Here is a 22618-nt window from a genome sequence, read left to right on the forward strand (position 1 = left end):
TAGGACTGAGAAGAACATATATGGAAAAAGGAGAGAGGAAGCAGATAAAAGGAGGTATGGCTCCAAGCAGCCTCAATGAGGAGATGACACCCTTACACACTTTCATACCACCTTCCTCTTCTTTGCAAAGACAAAAAAATGTGCTTTCACTCTGAGGTTGGTTCTGTACAAGCCTTTGAAAAATTCTGTGTGAAAGTTATTCTTTTGCTCGCTGCTCTGTTTCATGCCCTACCTTTTCATCAGTGTCTCCCACCTCCCTTTTTGTCTTTAGACCAGAAAACATGTATTCTCTGTGTGAGTTACAAATCCTATGTGCATTTGTGTGAAAAAGAAAAAAAGAGAAAAAAAGAAAAAAAAATGCTGAAAGTGATGAAGGCATAACTCCGGATTTGTTTGGATCAGGTAGTGCTGCTAGAAACTGAAAATATATTTTTGTAATTTAAGAATGAGAATCATGAAAAAGTGCTATTTACTTTGAAGGAGTTAATTTAGACTGACTTCAGCACTGTCCAATGTTGAAGTGTTCCACTGTATATTCCAGTTCATATTTAATAATAACCTAAAAAAACAACATAATAAATGTTTAAATATGTATTTACTGATTTAATACCTACTATATGTATTGCATTTTTCTCAACAATCAATAGCACTCACATATACGGCGTTTGACTCACAGTATGGGGCAAGAAAAAAGAAGCCAAAACCTTCTACTTGATTGAATCATGTATGGCCAATGTGTAAAATTGAGGGCCTAGCTGAAAAGCATTGTGGAAACGCTAAAATAATTATTGCATCCAATTTGTTTTCTGCTTAGTGCCAGCTGGTTCCATGCTTATATCCATTTGCTCCTCTCTGAGCTCACATATACTGTACAGCTGAATGTCCAGTAAAGCTGCTGCGGTTTACATGTAAATGTTATGACAAATGTTTTGAAGGCTTCAGGCTGTGAAGACCCTCCGTATAAGCGGTGGAGGGACAGGGCACGGCATCTACGTAGGAATGTCTTTCTCACTTTCCTCAAGACAGTTCAACATTTCTTTTTCACTTCTGTCAGTTTCTCAGAAAACTTTGTCGGGCTCTTCATGTCAAAATCAGACACATCGTAGCATTGTGTGCATGCATGAATATATACAATTTAGTGCATTTACAGATAGACAGGTGTACACATGGTGTGTGTGTGTGTGTGTGTGTGTGTGTGTGTGTGTGTGTGTGTGTGTGTGTGTGTGTGTGTGTGTGTGTGTGTGTGTGTGTGTGTGTGTGTGTGTGTGTGTGTGTGTGTGTGTGTGTGTGTGATTGCCTAGTTTTTTATGTGTGAAGATTACTGTACTGACTTTTGTGATGTTGAAAATATTTTGTTACAGCTTCACATTGGGCATGCAAACAATAATTCCTACTGTATTAGCTGGAACAAAATTAAAACCATAAACTACATTCCATAGTAGTGCACACTCAGTGTTAGATACGGTTAATACATTAGCATATTTGTATATAGCATTGAATAACGGCAATGTTGCACACAAAAACATCGCTGGATTCCCTAGAGTGCCAACACACAGACAGATTGGGTGACAGTCTGGTTCAAGTGAAATTACTAAAGCAAACACAGAGTAAGTAGCACCCGACTGCATCCACACACGCTCACAGACATACACACAAACCCACACATAACAGAGTATTAACAGGGTTCACCCAGGGGAGTCTGTAGAGAAAATGATTCTACAAGCCGTTCCCAGGATAATAAGTCAGGTCCCTGTGTGTGTGCACACTGCCACACACAAACACAGTCGGTGGGAACTGTATTCAGAGGGAGAAAGGGAAACTGAGTTCCCTATGGCATTAACCATTTCAAACACTTCGGGCTGCCCCTGATTTTCCCTGGAGGGCATATCCAGCCTGCAGCACCTCCGTCAGTGTGAAAAGTAGTGCACGGTAAAAGAGAACTTAAGTGTATGTATAGCATTTGAACGCCACACTGCACTGTGCTGTGCTGTGTGTATCCTCTGACTGATGTGAGCTGGGAATAAATTACACCACCTGAATGAGACAATCCAACCAAAAATACCCTCAAACCAAAACGCGTGAAAACACTCCATGGATAAATGTTTTTCTGCAACAAACAACAAATGAGTCAGTTTACTCAGTGCCAGCATCACTTCTACTCATTATTTTCGCCTCAACTAAACCACAACAAAAGTCGCAACCCAAGATCGCTGCTGGAATTCCCAATTTCACATGTGCTGCTAGCATTTAAATCTCTTTCTCTTCCTTCTTTCAAAACTCATAATTCACCCCATAATTCAGAAAACATAATTCACTGCATTAAGTCAGGAGTCATAATTTAGAGGCACATCAGAATGGCTTTTCCGTGGGCATTCACTCGGTGTCGGGTCCCTCGCACAATGCTACATTAGGCTTCTAATGTGAAGAGGCTCCCAAAGGGTTCATTAAAATGAAAATGGTCTGAGAGGGTGTGTCTAAGTGTGTGCCCATACAGCTGTGCTTGTGTGCACATCTGAGTGTGAAGGTGAGAGATCTGTGTGGGTATGTTTCCCGAGTGTGGGTGTATTCATGCATGTGAATGCTTGTGTCCGCTTGTGTGAATGAAAAATATCAGACGATCCAGAGGATGGAGTTTTCGCTCTGTTGCGGGTATTTGGTAGTTTGTCACAGCTCCAGAGGCCCAGTGGGGGTCCAGGAGACTGTCAAACACCTCTCACTGTGTCAGGAATGTAAACAGCTAGAAGGAAAAATCAAGTGGAAAAAATATTTAAAAAATATAAATAATAAAAAAAGGAAATACATTAATGAAAAAATAATAATACAGATTATATTCCCATGGGGAAATATTGACTTTTTACAATGAAATCCTTGTGAACAGTTACACTGACCTCTCTCTTTCTAATTATTAATTAATTTCTATCTTTAATGGATGCACTTTAAGGACATTCTTTAAGTCACATTAGATGCAAAACACTAATTCACAATTCATCTTTTTGCAAAATGGCATTCTGAATTTCCTTGAATGTGCTCTTTGTAGCTGTATGAAAACAATAATCAAAGATGACGGAGAGATATACATATTTAGTTTCTCTGACTGTATTTATAGAATTTGATATTGAAATGAATTGCTATGAGTGACAAAAGCTGAGCATAATGTCAAGTGAAATCCTCTCTCGTTTGCAGCTCTACAGTCATCACGCCTCTGTTTCACAGAGCGATCTGTGGGGAGTGTGAATGGCATATCTGATGCATCTTCGGGAAAACCGAGATGAGCTCCAGGGAGGATGTTTAATGGACAACTGCTATTTCATTCATCTCAGCCTGACCGACTGCTACGTATGAGGAGGCTACTTTCACACCTCATTTACTAGGTCTGCTAGCATGGTAGATTCAATCACGCACCAAGACTCGTGTGAGTGCATGCACACATATTTGCGTGCCCGCACACACACAACTTATATAATCAGATGACCTAGTGTTGTATTTTTGACAGCTGCTTAAGTGATTTATCTACGGGAAGAGTGACAGACAAATGGACAGACGGACGATAGACAGAGGAAAGTCGACAAAAAATAAGGGCTGATCTCAAAAACAAGATTTTAAGTGTGAGGGAAAAAAATGTCAGCAAAGTGGAGAACAAAGAAGTAGCATTGTTAGAGGAAGTACTCAAAAAGGAACCACTGAAGGCACGATGCAATCAACTAAAATGTCAGAGACAAGTGGCCCATGAGAGGCGACTGGGCCTCTAACTGCTCCAATCAGCAAATGGTGCTATGAAGCTGTCTACATCTGTCAGGAAAAACAGGCTGCACATAGTGAGAAATCGTGTGGTCTTGTGTGACACAGGAAGACAAGAACGAAAGCCTTGATGTGAGTGAGCGAGTGTGTGTGTGTGTGTGTGTGTGTGAGAAAAGAGGATGATCTCTTAGGGGGAAGTGGAGAGGTTGCTTGGCCTTTTCAGCTTCAATCACAGCCATTGGGTATGATGCTGTTATATAAGCGCTGGTGTTCTTCAAAAAGAAAAGACAGCGGGATATGATTTGGCCTTTTCTTAAGATGACAGATTAATCTACTTCGGAGATTTGGCCCTAATCATCATCATCATCATCACCATCATCACCGCTCTTATTCTTGGGATTACCAATAACATGAGAGGGCCTGGAGAGGATGGACACAAGATGGGGTGAAGGATGAGCAATAGATTGATTGACTAAGCAATAAATAGTTTTGAATGGTTACAAGAAGAACTGGAAAGAGAACGGTAGGTAAAAGTTTTTCTGTTACATGGTGGGCACACGTCAATGTATAGAAAGTTGGACTAGAAAGCAAAGAGGTAGTTGAACGATGTGAAGGAGGGCTTATAGGAAAGAGTAGAAAGGGTAAATGGGGACAGGAGCAACAAAAGACATGATAAGTTAAAGAAGAGCACTATCTCTCCTTATGTAGGTTAATTGACTGAGGAATTAAAGCAAAAAAGATATAATTCAATTCAATGCATGGACGTTAACAATAAAAGGCCCAGTAGCATATGAAATGATTCTTAACATCTACACACACACAGGCTAAGCTGGTGTGTCGTCCTAGTATATTTCTAATTATCAGTTAATTGTTATTCTCTATCATTAGGAGGGTGGTTTTTTAATTGTAATGTAGCCAAGCAGAAAGCCTACCTATACATGTGGGGGACAATTAGCCACCTCCATTAACCCCTGGTTAATTACAACCTCCATTGCTGCTTCCCACAGCACTTTTCTCACTCCTTTTTACCCCTCATCTCTATCCCCGGGCCTTCATCCCCATTTTTTCCCCCTCAATCCTGCCCTCATTTCAATCATCGAAGATCTTCAGTGCTCCTTGATTGTTGGATTCAAGAGTATATCAGTTGTTAACTGCCCTTTTTTTTCTTTACTAAAAAGTTTACTTTTCTAGGTTATCATTGCCCTATTTTAGCCCCTGTGTCTTCCCTTTCTTTCTTCTATACTTACTAGTGAAGTTCCTCGGGGATGAGCCTTAGAAGGCAAGTAAAGCTACAGGGATATATGGATTAAAATGATTGACAAATGAACCAGAAACATGGACGAAACATCACATCTCTGCTTATTCAACGTTGCTTTCCTTGCGCCGTTAAGGTGCCACCTCAAATGTACAAAAGTAATGTACAGGATTATTGCTTTGGTCAATTCTGTATTGGGGTTTTTTGGCCATGTTATGAGTTTACAGTATTTCAACTTTCCTAAGTCATCACACCAGAGAAATAACTGCTACATCTACTGTACACACTACACATTCACTGATGCACACTCAACTACATACAGTAGGGCTTTTTCATTTGATTGTTATTCATACATCACTTCACTGCTTAACCATAAAATAAATAATAAATAACAGTTTCACTCTGTCTATAAGCTCCCTTTATGTGTAGTTATCCAAGTATATGGATTTAACAACACCTGTTTACCAATGTGAAGCATTAAAAAGTGGGTACTGGGCAACACAAGCTTCAGTGTTGGATTATTACATGTAAAAATATGTTTGTTCAACATTCTCTTAACTTTGTGCATTTTTTCTCTCTTTATTTTTCTTTTTGGATGGTTTCACATCACTGGCATATCCTGTGGGTTTATTAAAAATCTTTGACTTATGGGAAAATCGGGTAATTTTAGAGGTTGATGTGCCAATAAGTGTTCTTAAAATCCGTTTCTCATACACACACGCCCACAGACCCAAATCAATGCACTAATTTCAGAGCATTCACAGCAACACAAATTGCATAACTGCGTGGCGAAAACCCTTTTCCTGGTAGTAGCTGCATCCTGCTGTCTGGATTTTATTGATTTTGACAACAATGGACCTCTGGCTGACCAGACTGCACACAGAACTGAAACATGTTCCTGTTTCTTAGACCTACTTTATTTGTCCACATAATTTGGACAAATGAAGTGAATTTCTCAACAGACCCCCTCTCTTCTTCCAACACAGCCTCCTGACATTTGGTGTTCTTTTCTTCTCCTCTCTCCAAGTTGAGTTATTGTCTGAAAGCAGGGGCCGCATACACTGGCTGATAATGGGTGGTGGGAAATGGTAGTAACTACTGTATATAAATACTATGTTATTTATTTATTTTAATGTTTATTTAACAGGGACGATACATACAACATTGCCACAAAGAATGGAAAATGCGATGCATACAAGACGTCTAGCTTCAGCTGTTATTCTAACACTTTCAGAAACAAAGAATAACATAAATCAAGATAGATTGAGAGAAAAGAAGGTATAGAGCAAAAAAAGGAGATTTAAATGAAAAGATATGTACGTCTGACGGACAGAGGCAGATATACAAAAACTGAGAGACAGAGAGAGGTAGTGAGAAAAAGAGAGAGAAGGAGGTAGAGAGAGAGAGAGAGAGAGAGAGAGAGAGAGAGAGAGAGAGAGAGAGAGAGAGAGAGAGAGAGAGAGAAGGGATAACAATGTCCATTGTTCCATTAGAGAAGACAATAATGACTGATAAAATGAGGTTGCTAAAGAGGACACAATGGTCCTTAATTGACTCATTAGGGAAAGAAGAGAATGAACTGCACTAATGAATGGAGTATGAGCTCTGCAGCTTAACTGCTTGGTAAGCAAAACAGAAAGACATTTAGTTTATTAAATCTAGGCAAAGCAATTTTATTTGTTCACCAAAAGGGATAGCACGAGAGGCTACACGGACAAAAACAAAACGGTGAAAAGCAGAAACTCTGGACTTCATAAGTATTTGGGTTTTATTAATCACTAATGTATAATTATCTTCAATGCTACGTCTGTATGAAATTGGAGGCACGAGTGTGAGTGTGTGTGTGTGTGTGTGTGTGTGTGTGTGTGTGTGTGTGTGTGTGTGTGTGTGTGTGTGTGTGTGTGTGTGTGTGTGTGTGTGTGTGTGTGTGTGTGTACCTCTAGGTGTTCCAGGATGTATGGTGGGTTTGTCATTCCCAGCCTCAGCATGGCTCCTTCAGGAATCACCTCCACCAGTTGCCACAGCAGTGTGGGCAGGTCAGTTCCTATGTCTCGGCCATATGCACCCGTGTCTTCACTGGTCAACCAGATCTCACACACACCCTCTGAAGACAGTCACACACGCACACACAAACACAAAGAGAAAACAGTTCAATTTTTGTTTCAACATTTCACATTTTTTGCATGTTTTCAAAAACAAAACTGCCCAGCACAGCGAACTGCTCATGGGCAGTTCATCTCATGTGCTTCGGTATGGCTCATCCAACTAAACACAGATGCCTTCAGTGTTTCTGGTAGCTAGTTTGTTTGGAAGAAATATAACTGTGTAATTAGCCCGAAAAGCTAATGCAAGCACAGCTTACATAAACACCACCTGCAGACAAGAGTCAGTGGAGAGGGGAACATTACAACACAGGCCCCACTGAGTCACACACACTGAACCCCTGTGAAGGTTGCACATCCTGACAGCTGCAGACTGCTATGACTAGATAATATGTTTCATTAAAGAATGACAAATGACAACTTTTAACCCAGCGACCATATTGTTTGAAACTGCTTTTGAATGAGTACCAAAAGTCAAGCAGTATCACAATGCGTGCAGGACATCTTATTGTCTGGCAAGTGCAACTATTATATCCACTCCTCATTACCCAGGAGGACACTCTTTACTGTGACTATTGCTACTGTTACACTTAAGGGAATCTCACATTTACATTGTCTTAATTGGATTCAAAGTCACCTAACTCAAGGTAGTGAATCCAAAGCCTTGGAGAGCTATTTGATTCACACCTTTACACTGACGGTTTAATTATCAGGGTTATTTTAGCTTTCAGTGTTTATATTTTTTAAGATGTTCATAATAACTAAATGAGGTTTTATCCTTTAACAATTGAATTGGTTAAAATGATTCACCGTTTTATTTCATATCCGAGTTCTCTCTCTCTTATATCAAGTGACAATTGAACCCACTTCAAGGCAAGGCTTGGCTTTTTTTTCACAATTTCCTTTACGACCCTTTTTTCAAAAATAAATAGGTCTTCAGAACACCTGTTAACCACCAAAACATAAACAGCCTCATAAAATTATATAACGTAAACACAGCAATATGAGAGAATTTATGATGAAAGCAGTTCCAGTTGCCAGGTTCAGTCTACAAAACTGTTCTACCATCACCGCAGCGTCTCTTGAATATTATTTCATCACCTTTAGCAATCTCTTGTTGTTATTGTCTAAAGGCTTTGGTAGAACTCAGCTCATGACAGACAAGTATTAAAAATACCCACCTTATAAACATGCATTTCAGGAATGTGAAGGTCATATACAGCAGGAGGGGACGATCTACTGCCTTCATGCTAAATTAAAGCAACGCTCACTGCTAGGGCTTAATGATCTAACTGTCATTTGGCTGTAGGTCTGGAAATGGTTGAGTGTCTTCTTAAGTTATGGGTTAAGACATATCATATCATGCAGACACAAAAATACATTTGCACTTGCAGGAGCACAAGCTCAGGTACACATACACACACGCACACAATCACACACAAAACTACACAACCATCATTATCATTAGCTGTGCAGAGACAGACAGAAAGATGCATGTGGTCATTCAGGGAGTAAAGATGGTGTTTGGCTAATTGGATTGCGTGTGAGTGAGCATGTGTGTGTATGTGAGAGAGAGACAGAAAACTGCGGGTTTAAAGGCATGCATGGGCCAGATAGATTAAAGATGATGACAGTATAATTGTCCGGAGTGAAAGAGTTTCCAAAGCTCATCATCATTGACATCAAGATGCACTAATGATTTTCTGGAGCCAGCCACTAAAAACATCCATCAATCACGTGTGATCAGATCTAAGGGCAAAACACACCCTCTATGAGAATGCATTCAGGGTATGTATGATGTTCATTTCCTTCACGCAATTAATTTCACCTTGGGCAGACACTCAATAATAGCCTGCTTTATTAAATATTCTTTATTAGAGGGTTCATGATTTTGGAATTGTCATTGAATTATAAAAAGAAGATTGAATAGTTTATGTGGCTATAGAAGATGCTGATATTTACTTTGTATTTTACTGACAAATGGTAGAAAGCACTGCATTACTAGTACCAAACTGTTATTATACAACAAAAAAGAAGAATGTGTTACTCCAAAGCGCTGATGAAATGTGTGAGATTACTGTACAACTAGAAATATTGTAAACCAGTTCAGTGTGGCACTCTTATGAAAGTAAGTGGAAATTAGTCTGAAAAAAAAGTCAAAATTTGCCAGGAAAAGCTAGTGTTATAGTAAAAAAAACTGTGTTGTGGAAAATATAGAGGGTAGGATGTCTTTGAAAAGCGGTCAGATAGCCCCCAGTGTATATCAAATAGTCTGTTTTTACAGTTATTTCTGTTATTTATTAACTCATTGAAATCATTCCATATACTATATAGGCTCTGTTTTCGCAATGTCCCCCTTAGGAGCTTCAGATAGATAAGAGCAACCCTTTGTATTGTTGGCCACTGGACACCTTCACCGTGGGACCTGGAGGTCGACAGAGATGTGTTATTATCAGCAACCATTGTTTGGTAATGAATGTCCCTGTTTAGCAACATAAATGCCATGGTTCATTTGCTGCTGGATTTCCCCCCATAATATGTGACACATTTTTCAGTTTTTTTTGGCCTGAGGGAAGGTGGTGACAGCACATTCCCAGGGCAGCTAATGTCAGCTTGTTTGGGCTCAATTACACCAATCCCTCTGCCAAGGTCTAACACAGCCTGCATCATCTGCAGTCCCAGGAGTGGACGTATTCCTACGCCCATCACACCAGCGGCATAAATTTCTGCGTCACTTTTGTCCCGCAATACCATAGTCCAAGTGACCTGCATTAAATCAGCCAAGTAGGAGTTAAATCAAGTCCTTCCAAAACAGCATTCCTGCAATTCTACTCACATAATGCTGCCAGGATAGTAACCTTGTGTATTGTCTGCTATCAAACGGCTCTTGTGATTCCTGTGTTAATTATGTTTTGAATAGGGTGATGCTTTGGAACAGTCTCAGGTGTTTACTCAAGGCCACACTCATACATAGATCTCCCGATAAACTCAATAACCTGCCCAGTAATTTGCTGCTTTGGCTTGCTCCACAGTCCCATTTGTATTAGCTGTGCCAATGGTATTATTGTTGGCCAGAGACACAGAGATGGTGGCCGTTTCATCAGGAAATGTTAACTTGTTCTCCCTTCTCTATCTGTCCCGATACAAACTGCACAGCTGCTTCCTCTGGCTTTGGTATGTATACAGAGGAGAGAGGGGTCGTGGTGGTACAGATCTGTTATGTGTCCGTGTGTCAGGCATGTGGAGATTACAGCAAATCTCAGCAGGACAACAGTGTGTTGAAGAGAAATTTTGTAAAATCCAAATCATTACTTTTCCAATCCATTACTTTTAATTAGGGCTGTTAAACGATTAAAAAAAAATTAACTTGATCAATTGCAATACTACTCTGTGATTAAGCGTGATTAAAATACTAAATATTATATATACTAATATTACTTGCATTTTCTTCTATTATTTCTTATATAAGTATTGAAGGATGCAATCTATGTATACCTACAGTACAATAATCCATTAGAATTTAATAATAATCGTTTAATAATCGTAGTTTATTTTTTCACATCAGCACTAAATTTTGATTAGTGTATTACAGGTAATACTCAGAAAATTAGAATATCGTGAAAAAGTTCATTCACTTCCCCATGATTGCGAACTGTACTGAACCAGACAGAGAGCTTTTAAAGGCTCAGGAACCCTTTGCAGGTGTTTTGGATTAATTGGCTGACAATTTGAGCTACAACATTGAACTTTTTCACGATATTCAAATTTTTTGAGATTCTGATTTGGGGGTTTTCATAAGCTGTAAGCCATAATAATCAAAATTCTAACAAATAAAAGCTTGAAATATCTTGCAATGCCTGTTATGAGTCTAAATAATATATTCATTTCACCTTTTAAGTTGAATTACTTAAATGAATGAACGTTTTCACGATATTCTAATTTTCTGAGTATTACCTGTATATAAATGCCTATGTATCCCACTGTACACCAGTCTTCATAAATTAATTACCTCACAGGTTTCACTGTGAATGGAGAGTTTTGTCCTCCTGAAGCTGCCGTACATCTGACAGGCCACCGTCTGCCACAGGAAACACTTGCAGATCAGTAGTCTGATAGTCATTAGCACTGACACCGTCAAACCAAGAGTTTGAGTTTTCACACTCACTTCTGTGATCAATGGCATCGAGTTTTACCTGATCGCGGGCAGAGTGGGATGAGTCTTCACAGAACTTGAATGGGATGATATTGTATTGAAGATGGAAATATGGGACAAACCCTGTCCTAACGCGCTATTTAATCCTCAAATACGGGATGTTACCATATTTCAACAGATGGGTGATGAACCCACTAGCGACCCAGACAAGATCATAGAGTGTATACACGGACAGGGTCTACAGTACCTACTGTACAGTAAGTCACATGACGTGATATACGTGCGTTATTTTTTTTATTTTATTTTTTACGCGTTATTGTTTCCAGGTTAATTAATTAATGTGTTGACGCATTAAAGCAGAAGTAAGCGATCCGGTCGTTTTGGCTAATGCTGCGTTCCAGGCAGGCTTTTGAAACCGTAAATTACAGCTTCAAGTCACAACTTACGACTTTGTAGCGTTCCAGGCAACCCACTCCTGTTTTTCCGACCTGTTTTACCTGTGAAAGTCACTATAACGGCCACTCGTAACTTCCGACCCGTGAACTCGTACCAGATCGAACTGGTATGACTTCACAGGTCGGAAAAACACGAGTTACGAGTTGCCTTGAACGCACCATAACAGTCCTCGTCCCTACGTCACCACATTCACGGCGTCCCTTGGCTGCACACACAGCCCTGCATGCCGTTCTCTCTCCTCATTGGATAAAAACTGTAGGATACGATAAATGTTTTCTCATCGGCTCAGAGCAGAGCAGAGGGACTGACAGACCTGTGTTTCGGTCCAAACACTCTATGCAAGTGATTGCTGTCGGAAGATATAACTATTTAAGACTTATATTAACACAAATATATCACTTACTTCTGCTTTAACTTTGATAGTCCAACTTTTAATACCGATATATATAATGAATTGTAATCATTGTAAAAAGCAAGTTAAATAGTAGAGACTATAACCTTTATTTTCAGATTGTGAAGCCAAGATAATCATGAGGGTCTAGTGAGAAGGGAATATAGTATGTCCTGCTGAAGTGCCTCTAAGCAAGCAGGACATTAGGGTGTGTACCACGGAGTTTTCCATTCTACTCTGACCTGTGTGTGTTACATTACTAACCCTCAACCTAACCTTCTCCTCTCCACGTCACTCTGATGTCAGAACAGTTACAAACATGGGCGGGGGGCAGCGCAATTTTTCCTAAAAGCTATTAACATTCACTTAACTCTGACAGCAGTGCAGACAGCATTAAAAAACATTTTTTTAAAAGTGGGCCCTCTCTTGTTTGGGGTTTAGGCATTCAGGGGTGGGATTATTGCTAGGACAGACAGAGAGCACACGCACAAAAGGAAACAGCTAAGTTTTTTCTAAGCAGCTTTTGACTGCGTCCAAGAATAACACCATCAGCATGCCAAATGCCAAACACGTATCAAACAATCATCACTCCAACACACTGCCACATATCTTGCTATTGGTGTGTATGTGTGTGCACGCTCCAGTGTGTGTGTTTGTTTTCCTAAGAGAGCCCTCTAACCTGACTTGAAGAGAGTTATAAGTGTGGCGGTCTGCTGCTTGTTTTTGCACCTGTCTGCAAGATATATTTATATATAAATAAAAGAAAACTAAAATCAGCACCAACCTGAAACTCATGAAGAGGGTGAGAAAACACTATCTCCTGCCTGGTGATATACTGAAACTGGTGGATTTAGTTGATGCTATTTGTCTCAACCTGTTAATTTTAGACAGATTTATTTGGGATTGAAATATGGCTTCAGTAAAATGTCAATACGACGCTTTTATTTGTTCATCACCACCAATGTGATATGGTTTCCAGGCCAACACTTCCTATCAGCTGCAGTACTTAAAATCACACTAGCATTTCCTGTAGCAGTCATCTATGTATCATTATGGTGTTTACATCTGGCCCTGTGTCCCCGCTCCGCCCTTGGATAAAAGGATGGGAAGAGTGGGAGGAGGAAAGAGACGAGGGCTTTGAAGTGGTTGCTTTGAAGAAGTGTGACAGAACCAATTGATTCAGGTGATTGGGAGCTTTAGTAAAAGCCACTGGTGAAACGGTTAAAGGGTCTTAAATCATAAATGAGACACAAGCAGCGCAACATGACCACACATCGCCATGTCATGCTTGTTTCTATTAGTTAGCAAATGCCTGCTCTGATTCCTTCAATAGCACCGCGTTTTACATTATTTGTGTGTGCGTGCGTGTCATTTCGGCACCGCATTATTGTTTTCTACGACAAAATATCCTTTCTAAACAGCAGCAGCTCTTAGCCTAGCCTATAGCGTATCATGTTATTAGCACGGCAGACACCATGTCTATGGCTGTTAAACTGCATGATGTCAACAACAGCAGATGAAAAACATAGAATAACAGTGAGACTGTGCATCTTTGTAAAAATAACTTAACTGGTCCTTAGCCTAATTACTGTACTACCATTGTCTCCTTTACAAGCTATTTTTTTATTGCACCTGGCGGCATGCATTATAATTACCAGCACAGTCAAATTTGAACACATTTAATCATGTTTAATATTAACCGTGTTTAATGTGTTTCAGATCACCTAGATGTGAAAGACTTTTGTAGACGGGGTAAGCAATCCTCCTGTTCCTGTGCATGTTTTAAGATTGATTTTTACAAAACTCCAGCATCAGCTATATATGTTTAAGTGCTTGTGTTTTTGTGTGTATGCACCAACTGTAAGTTAACCTTCTATCCCCACCCTACATATTCCTACTTATCTTAATCTCTTTGACATGATATACGTTTTGATTGGCTGCCACAGGCTATAATGTTTAACAGATTATAGATTAGATGCACATAAAGATGATCCTATTAAACTGCATTAAAAACCTATTTTCCATAACACAAGTCAACACATGGCTAAGCATGTTACAGGACATACATGCAGAGCGTGGAAAATGGAAAGGGAGTGTTGTTTATTTGATGGTATTTAAACTAATGTCTCAGACTGCTTTGAAATACTTTATTTGGTAAAATTATAGTTTACTGCATCTTAAATACACTTTAATGTGATTGTTAGATAGTCGGCATATACGTCTACTGCCTTTAGGCTGATGCATCTTAAAATTAGAAGCACACACTCACCTACTGCCTCATGCATTATGGCAGCTTAATGTATACAACATGCTTAGCAATGTGTTTCTTTGTGTCATGGAAAATAAGGATTTAATGCAGTATAATAAGATCATCCTTATGTGCATGTAATCTGTAATCTATTCAACAGGCAACCAATCACGACGTGCATGACCTTATGTGCAGCAACAACATGTTCAATCCTTTTGATCACTTGATTCACTTTTTAACTCTTCGTGTTTTGGTCCAAATCATCATGTTCATCTGATGGCTTCAAAATCATCAAATCTGTTACTTGGCATATTGAGTTGCACTTCTGGTTTGATTCTCACACACACTTTCTGACATTAAATGAACAGTATAAATCCAGTAAAACATTTCACTGGTTCAATGTTAGTGTTGTTTAATGGGACCATGAGGTGGACAGGTGAACAGTTACTGTAAGAGAAGAAAGTGACACAAATAACATGAAAATATGAACTGACCACAAGTTAACTGTCTACCTTTAGTTTGACTGGTCTCAACTCTCTGTTTTGTTGGTTCCCATGGAGACAAATATTTAGGGGGAATATAAATATGCATAAACACACATCCAACCCTCCAGAGAGAGAGATGAGCGTTGACATGGACAGTACATGGATCAATATGTTGCCGCTAACGTACATACAGTATGTGCGTGCCAAGAAATTTACAGAGAGAGAGGAGAGATTACCATATAAAGATGTGTAATCTCCAGTGTCTGTGCATGTATAATGTAATAAAGAATAATCTTATATTCATAGGTACACAATATTTAAGTATTTGATAATTTTTTCAACCAGAGTTATTTTGTTATCTCCATCTGTGTAACATTAATACATGCCATAAAAGCACAATTATGTGTTACAAAAAGAGTTGGGGGTAGATTAATAATGAGTGTATTTCCAATAAATGTATTTTGGGGAAGCGCAGCACTATGCAGTTATCAGTATAATTCACTATATTCACTTTCTTATGCAAACCGAAAAAGAAAAACATGATAGATTTGTTGCAATTTTACAAAAGGTATTTTCTAAGCTATTTTAACAACTGGAACACACTCTGAGTGGTAGGGTTAATGAAAGTTAAAGGTCACAGTTAAAATGATCGAATGCCACACAAATAGAATAACTCGCACTGCCAACCATAACTCAGCATTAAATTACTCCTTTACAAATCATGCACATCACCACAACCTTTCTAATATGGCAAACTGAGACACATGCATTCATCAGTAGACGCTTGGTGCTTCAGTTCACTGGATCAAGATGAATATACATCAGATAAGTTAAGATCTGGGATGGATAATATGCTGTAGCCTGCAACACCTACACTCCGCGGTGTGCTTTATTAATAGCATATTAATTTCAACTAAAACCTTTCCTTGTCCTCATCACATGTAGAGAACACACACACACACACACACGCACAAACACACACTGACACTCGCCTCTATTACCATGCACCACTTACTGGAAGGCCTGTCTGACCTTCAACCACATTAGTCCCTCCCCTGTCCTCCCCCATCAGCCAATCCCCTCTGGCTGTCTGCTTCCACAATAATCCTCCCCACCCACCACTAGATAGTGAAAAAAAAAACATTCTGGGGCAGATGTCAACAGCAGCAACTTGAGAAATGAAATGATGAATTTGGAAAGAGTGACAAAAGTGAAGGACTGTGGGTACTGACTGAGACTTAAAGGGGTGAATTGGGATTGAGAAATATTCTAGTAAATATTGTCAGAGACAATTCTTAAACTATTGAAATAACTGTATTAATTTTTTAAAATCTTATTATTGAATAGATATTACTTGTTATTGTCTCATAAAATGAACATTAATTTGATTTCTTTTTTCTTATATAAAACTAAAAATAATATCCACACCACATAAATACAGGTAGTATTTATTCTTGCCTTAATTCTTCCAATGTGACTAGCCAAGGTGGAAGAGATTTTGCTATATTTCCAACAATTTTGATTTAAAGGTTCATTGAAATGATGGAGTTAAACTATATCACATTCATGGTGGTATGTTTTTCATTCTGTGAATACCATCCACCCCTGCATGACATATAACTGATATTAGCTGACATGAAACAGCAATGATAGCTTGTCCAATGTACAGAAATCTTCCAAGTCTTCTCGTTTTTCTTAAGGTTTGTATTCAACAGCTCTCATTGAAATTCTTAAACTTTGCTAATCTTTGATTCGCAGGCATGTTGGAAATAAACATTTTCATAGACACAAGCGGCAACATATTAAAATACACATATACACACACAGACATGAGCCTTACTTTAATCCCTGCTACACACATTTCGCACATATTCACACACTGTAACTCACACACAAACACCACACACAGAGTTTAATTGCAGTAATTAAGCAGCTTAATTTTGAGCAACAACTGTTGATGTGGTGTGTGGGCGTCTTGGCAGGTAGCATCATCATCACGGATTAACCCAACACACACTTGCTTAGAAGCAAATATTCTCTCTCAGGCATGTTCACACAAAATAAATGCATGTGTGTGTGCCCGTTGCACATAAATGTGTATGTGTGCATACACATATGTCGATGTACATGCATATGCATAGCTTTAATGAACAACCTACACAATCCTTTAAACAACAACATGTCAGCTTTAACCTACTTTCACATAGTTTCTGAACTACAGGCATGACCCTCTGCACAAGCCTGTGAAAGTCTGGATACATCAAAGCTTCTATGTGAAAGTCTTAGTACATGCACACACAATGTATGTGGTATAAGGAAAACATGCCACAGCATATATGGGTCAGCCATATTGTATGAGGATATCAAAAGTAATTGGCAGAGGGGTTCCAAGTGCTGTGTGTGGTGCGTGTGTGAAAAGCATGTACGTATGTATGATGTGTGTGTTTAAGAGCTTGCATCTATATGAATCATGTATAGGGAGTAATTGGGGGAGAAGATAAGACAATACCATGATGATAAGAGAAGTTGCATCCTCTCTTTCATCTTTTCATGTGTGTATAAGCATGAGTGTGTGTTTATGTACGTGTGCGTGCGTGCGTGCGTGCGTGCGTGCGTGCGTGCGTGCGTGCGTGTGTATGTGTGTGTGTTGACAGAGAGATTGCGTCTTGTGAAGAGCTTCCAGAGAGACTGACTGCTGAATGTACAGTGATGCTTTGGACAAAAACAAAAACAACCCTATGACTAAACACAGCTTTCCGAGTCACTTGAAACTTCCTGAGAACTCAAAGGAATTGCTGAAAACTCATGGAGATGGACTGGAAAGATGGTAGTAGGAGATGGCAACTGATTGTACTGTATATTGATGTTAATGATAAACTGGAAACAGCAGGTACCGATGTACTGATTTGTTTTTCTTCAGGCAAGAAAAACAAATCGGTACATCGGTGCCTGAAGCAAACTAACACACACAAAAATTCAAAAAGCATATGAAAACCTAAAAGACACAAGCTGATAATAAATTAAACTACAGCCTACAGTCTGACCTCAGTTAAGAAATATGTAAAATTGAAACATGTTCATCATGCTAACAAAACACCAACTTTAATTTAGTTATTAATTTTCACCTCAAACAAAGTGACATATTTAGTTTATAGGGAAATGTGTATTGCATTGGGTGGCAGTGAAGTGGTATTTTTATATCATGACTCAAGTTCAGAACATAAACAAACAGAATTCAGAGAGTGTAACTCACTCTTCAGTGTGCAGAGATAAAAAAAAAAAACATCACTTGGACGATTCTGACTTACTCTTATGTGAAGCTGCTCTCCATTTAGGCCTTTGCAGGCAATGAGGCTCAGTGGTTTGAAGTGTTGCATAGCATGGGTTTCTCCGTGTGCCCTTGATGTGCTAACCCTTGTGAAAGACCGACAGTCTGCCCATAGCTCGACCTGCCGTTCACCCAGAACATGCTGAGATATGCACCTGCCCCCTGCCTTCCTGGGCAGTACAAGAAGGTCTATAAATTGGATGAGTGGATAAAAGGCAGACATATGACTTAGATATCTGCTGTATCACCACCTCAGGTATTGCAGAAGGTTGTCATGATTTGAATGTATGAGTGGGGAATAAATGTGTAGACCCATTATCATAGTGTGAGTCAGCTATTACACAGCAGCATCCCAAAAACAGGTTGAAAAAAAATAAAAACAAAAAGCAGGACAGATAATGACTAATCAAGGATAATTGAGGTGAGAGACTCTGTGATAACTTTTCTGAAATGAGGGATTTTTTTTAAGGGGTGAGACAAATGTTATTAGTGATTTTGTCAGCAATCAACCGGCCTTGTTATCTGCTCTCATTAGTGATGCTTAACAAGCAACAAATGCAATTAAACAGGAATGTGAAGGGAAAGATGCAGCTGTCACAATAGGTCAAATGTACCTGATGATAAGGTGCATGTTAATGTGAGCCAAATACAACTGTCCCAGAGAATATCGAGCGTCACATCTCAAAGGCTGCCATTTAAAAACGTTTGGCATATTTGATATTCACTTGATGAATGACTTAAAGGTTGAACTAATTAGCAAAATTGTCATCTGTCAATCTACTGATTAGTCAGAACCTTTTAGCTTAAGACTTCATTCAAATGTTTGGAGTAAAAGAAACAAAAAAAAGAAGCTTTCATCATGTTACTGTGAATGACATCATTGTATGAATAGGAGTTATGTATCAAATGGGGATTATCTATACTGTCTTGAGATCTGACCCAATGTCAGTCTATCAAGATAATGAACTTGTACTGTACGTCATTAAAAGCACATGAGTTGAAGCCGAGGGGAGGGTGAATGGCTGATGGGGTGCTTGGATTAGCGGCCGGGGAGGCTGAGACACAGGGAGTGTGAGGGAGGGGGTGTCAAAGGAAGCTATAGGGGGCAGATCCCATGTCTGTATGCTTCAGAGACCATCAGAACTGCAAGGCACTGAGGGCATTAGAAGCACGCACACACACAGAGAGACATATACACATGTACTATTATACACACACACGCATGCATGTGCGTCTCAACAGTGATATGGAAATGAGTTCCTATTAAAAAGTCATTGAGGTGGTAATGGTTAATATCAACTGTCAAAGAAGTCAAGGCAGTGGACACACACACTAAAATACATTATCACAAATATTCCCATAGACACACAAGATTCACACACTCACACACACATATAGAGTTACAGTTGTGTTATTAATCAGACATAATAAGGTTTAGCTCCTTCTAATTCAAGGCTGTTGACCTAATTTCTTTAGGTTCTGTGTGTGTGCGTACACGCGCCTACATTCGCCTGCGCGCTGGTGCAGGCACTAATTTGATAAATAATAATACGTCTGGTCAGTATTTATGCTAATATATTCATAACCCACCAGCAGGCATCATGTTTGTGTTTGTTAATTCACTTAGCCAGTGTGTGTATGTGTATTTGTGTGTGTATGTGTGTGTGTGTGTATGTGTGCGTATAGGGGTGTGTGTGGAATTAGTTACTGTAGCAAACTCACCAAGAGCAACTTTAAATGCACCCTGCATGTGTCTGTTTGTGTTAATTAAGTTAGTGACTCTATGAAATGTGTTTACTGTATGACTATATTCGGGAATTTGAAAATCTAACAAGTTGTGTGCATTAATTTCTGTGTGTGTGTGTGTGTGTGTTAATTCAGTCAGAGGATCTGTAAACATTATCTTATTATGTAAATATTTGTATTTTTAAGTAAACATATGGATGCTTTCTGTATTTAAGCTTTAGACTAATGACTGTGGTCTGTTTACTAAGTTAACGAGCTGAGGAACATGCAGGGCTGAACCTCATCTGCCCATCCTCCCTCTCAACACCTTCTTCTCTCTCCTTTCAACTTTTTTTCATAGTCCTCTTCCACATCAACACCACCTTCACATACAGGTTTTACCCAACCTAATATAGTTTTACTCAAAAACCACCAACAACCAACATCTACTTTATATCAGATATTATCTTTGTCCATGCCAGTTATCTGGAAGCACATCTTCTGACCATTTAGATACACTGGATAAGTGCAGGTCAGTGTAAACAGGAAGCAGATTGCCTACTCTGCAGTTTGGTCTTAAATTACAGAAAACACTGGGAATGAGGAACATCAGTGGTGAACACGAGAGATTTCTCTGCTTGTGCGGACGTCGAGGTGGAACTGATGGTGACACCCAATCAGGAGGCAAACATGGGCGTCTTCAGGGGTTTTCTAACTGAAACTGGACATGCAGCATTTCAAACAATCCCCATTTGAGGGGGTTAATAACTCAAGTAGTGTGGGCACAAATGTACCTAAGTGGTGCATTTTAAAGCTAAAATGCATTAATGTGGATGAAACCACAAACTCTATGGCACTAAGGACACACACACACACACACACACACACACACACACACACACTAAGACACATTAAGCGGAACGTTTGACATCTTAGACACCTAAATGTGAACACACCATCATCCTCTCACAGACCTACTTAGTGGCCACCTCAGGCCATGACACTTAAAGGGTAGAAAATGTGTGCTGATTAAGAAACAGCTTTTGTGAGTGATGGAGCAGATTATCCTCCCTTCCAGAGAAAAAAATGTATTTTGGTCCTTGTGAGAGCAAGTACATGCACATGGACGGTGTGAGAGTCTTAGTATCAATATCCAGATACTTGCAAACTTGCCTCAACTTTTAGTTATTATAAAACCAGCAATAACTGATATTGTTCCAATAATCACTTCAATGAAATGTAATGTGACAGATGAGTGCAGTCACTAAACTACACTGAGAGGCAGATGGAAAGAGGTAGACAGACACAGGGTCAGTGGTTGAAGACATGCCCTAACATGCACCAGACATGTACAGACATGTGTCTTACTGTTGGTGTATGCGAGTGTGTGCTACTGTGTGTGAGGCTTTCATGCCATACAGGAAAATTAACATTTTTCATGTAGATGAAAACTATTCCTTTTCTTTTCAACTGTTTTCAACATTTTTTGTTGACAGACTGCAGCCATTCACTCTGTGGCTCTGTATTTTTCGTTTTGAAGTATTTCTGCTTTGCTTCATCTCTGGCGTGTCTTATCTGTCAACCCTGCACATTCTTTCAGTACAGTGTTATGGGTTAGTCAGTCCACTTCAAATCCAATGCCACAGTTCACACTGGCATGGTTGCACTAAACTAACTGTAAACTAACTTCCTCATCTGCCACAGTTGTTAAGGTGTTTTTGAGGTTCCTAATAACAATAAAATAGCACAAGTTTTAACAGATCTTATGAAGATGTACACAAATAAACACTGTGGATAAAATTACATCATTTTTGCAGCACAGAAACAATCAAGTTTACTAAGTCAGTGAATGACCCATTACAGAACCGCTCTTTTGCCCATGTTGGCATCACATGGCTCCTGCTGACAGTCTGGTTTTGCACTCATGCTGTGAACTTCTCATGTTATCTCAGATGAAAAGGTGAAACACTTTGAGTTGTGCTCTCTTTGCAGCTTAAACTTGGTGTGTGGAAACAAAAAACTTCTTCAATTGATTCATCCCACTCAGACCAATTCCATTCATCTACACTGAGGCTTATCATCAAACACATCAGAGCAGGATCTGAGCAGGATGTTCTGTGAGCACCGGTTCTTAAAACGGACGTCTTCTTCCCAGACAAAAGTCCTTGAACAGGACATTTTCATGCATCAAAATCTTTAGCATTTCCTGCTGCACTGGACACTGCTCACTGTAGTTCATGGTAAAGTGAGGACGAATATTTTTTAATTTTTTTTATATTTTTTGGGGCATTTATGCCTTTATAGATAGTACAGTTGAGACAGACAGGAAACGGGGAGGCAGAGAGAGGGGGAATGACATGCAGTAAATGGCGCCCGACGCGGGACTCTAACCAGGGCCGACTGCAGCGAGGACTTTGCCTCTATACATGGGGCGCCCGCTCTAACCACTACGCCACGCGACGCCCCAGGACGAAGAATTTTTTACAGATAAAGGAAGTGAAAAGGAAAAAAATAATGATTTCATGTGCCGTGGATCAACAAAAAAACAACCAAATACACAATAGATAAGCTTCTGTCCATGAATGAATGAATGAATGAATGTACACAATCAACATATGATTTTAAGCTACATTCCTTTATAAGAGAAAATGTATTTAAAAAAAAAAAAACTTTAGGAGCTCTCTCATACTTTGTACCATCTTCTACTGAAAAAAGCACTTATAAATTGATGAACAAT

At 39.3% G+C, this 22618-nt stretch overlaps 1 protein-coding gene across 1 annotated transcript in view; it reads right to left on the reverse strand.

The window, feature by feature from the left end:
- cdkal1 (CDK5 regulatory subunit associated protein 1-like 1) overlaps positions 1-22618 on the reverse strand; it is a 231426-nt gene that overhangs the window by 100905 nt on the left and 107903 nt on the right. Inside the window, exon 9 of the mRNA XM_083988904.1 lies at positions 6931-7097. Coding sequence (XP_083845030.1) covers positions 6931-7097 — 167 coding nt within the window. The remainder of the gene's footprint in view (positions 1-6930; positions 7098-22618) is intronic.

This window comes from Trachurus trachurus (genome assembly GCF_905171665.1).
Source record: "Trachurus trachurus genome assembly, chromosome: 16".
NCBI classification, from domain to species: Eukaryota; Metazoa; Chordata; class Actinopteri; order Carangiformes; family Carangidae; genus Trachurus; species Trachurus trachurus.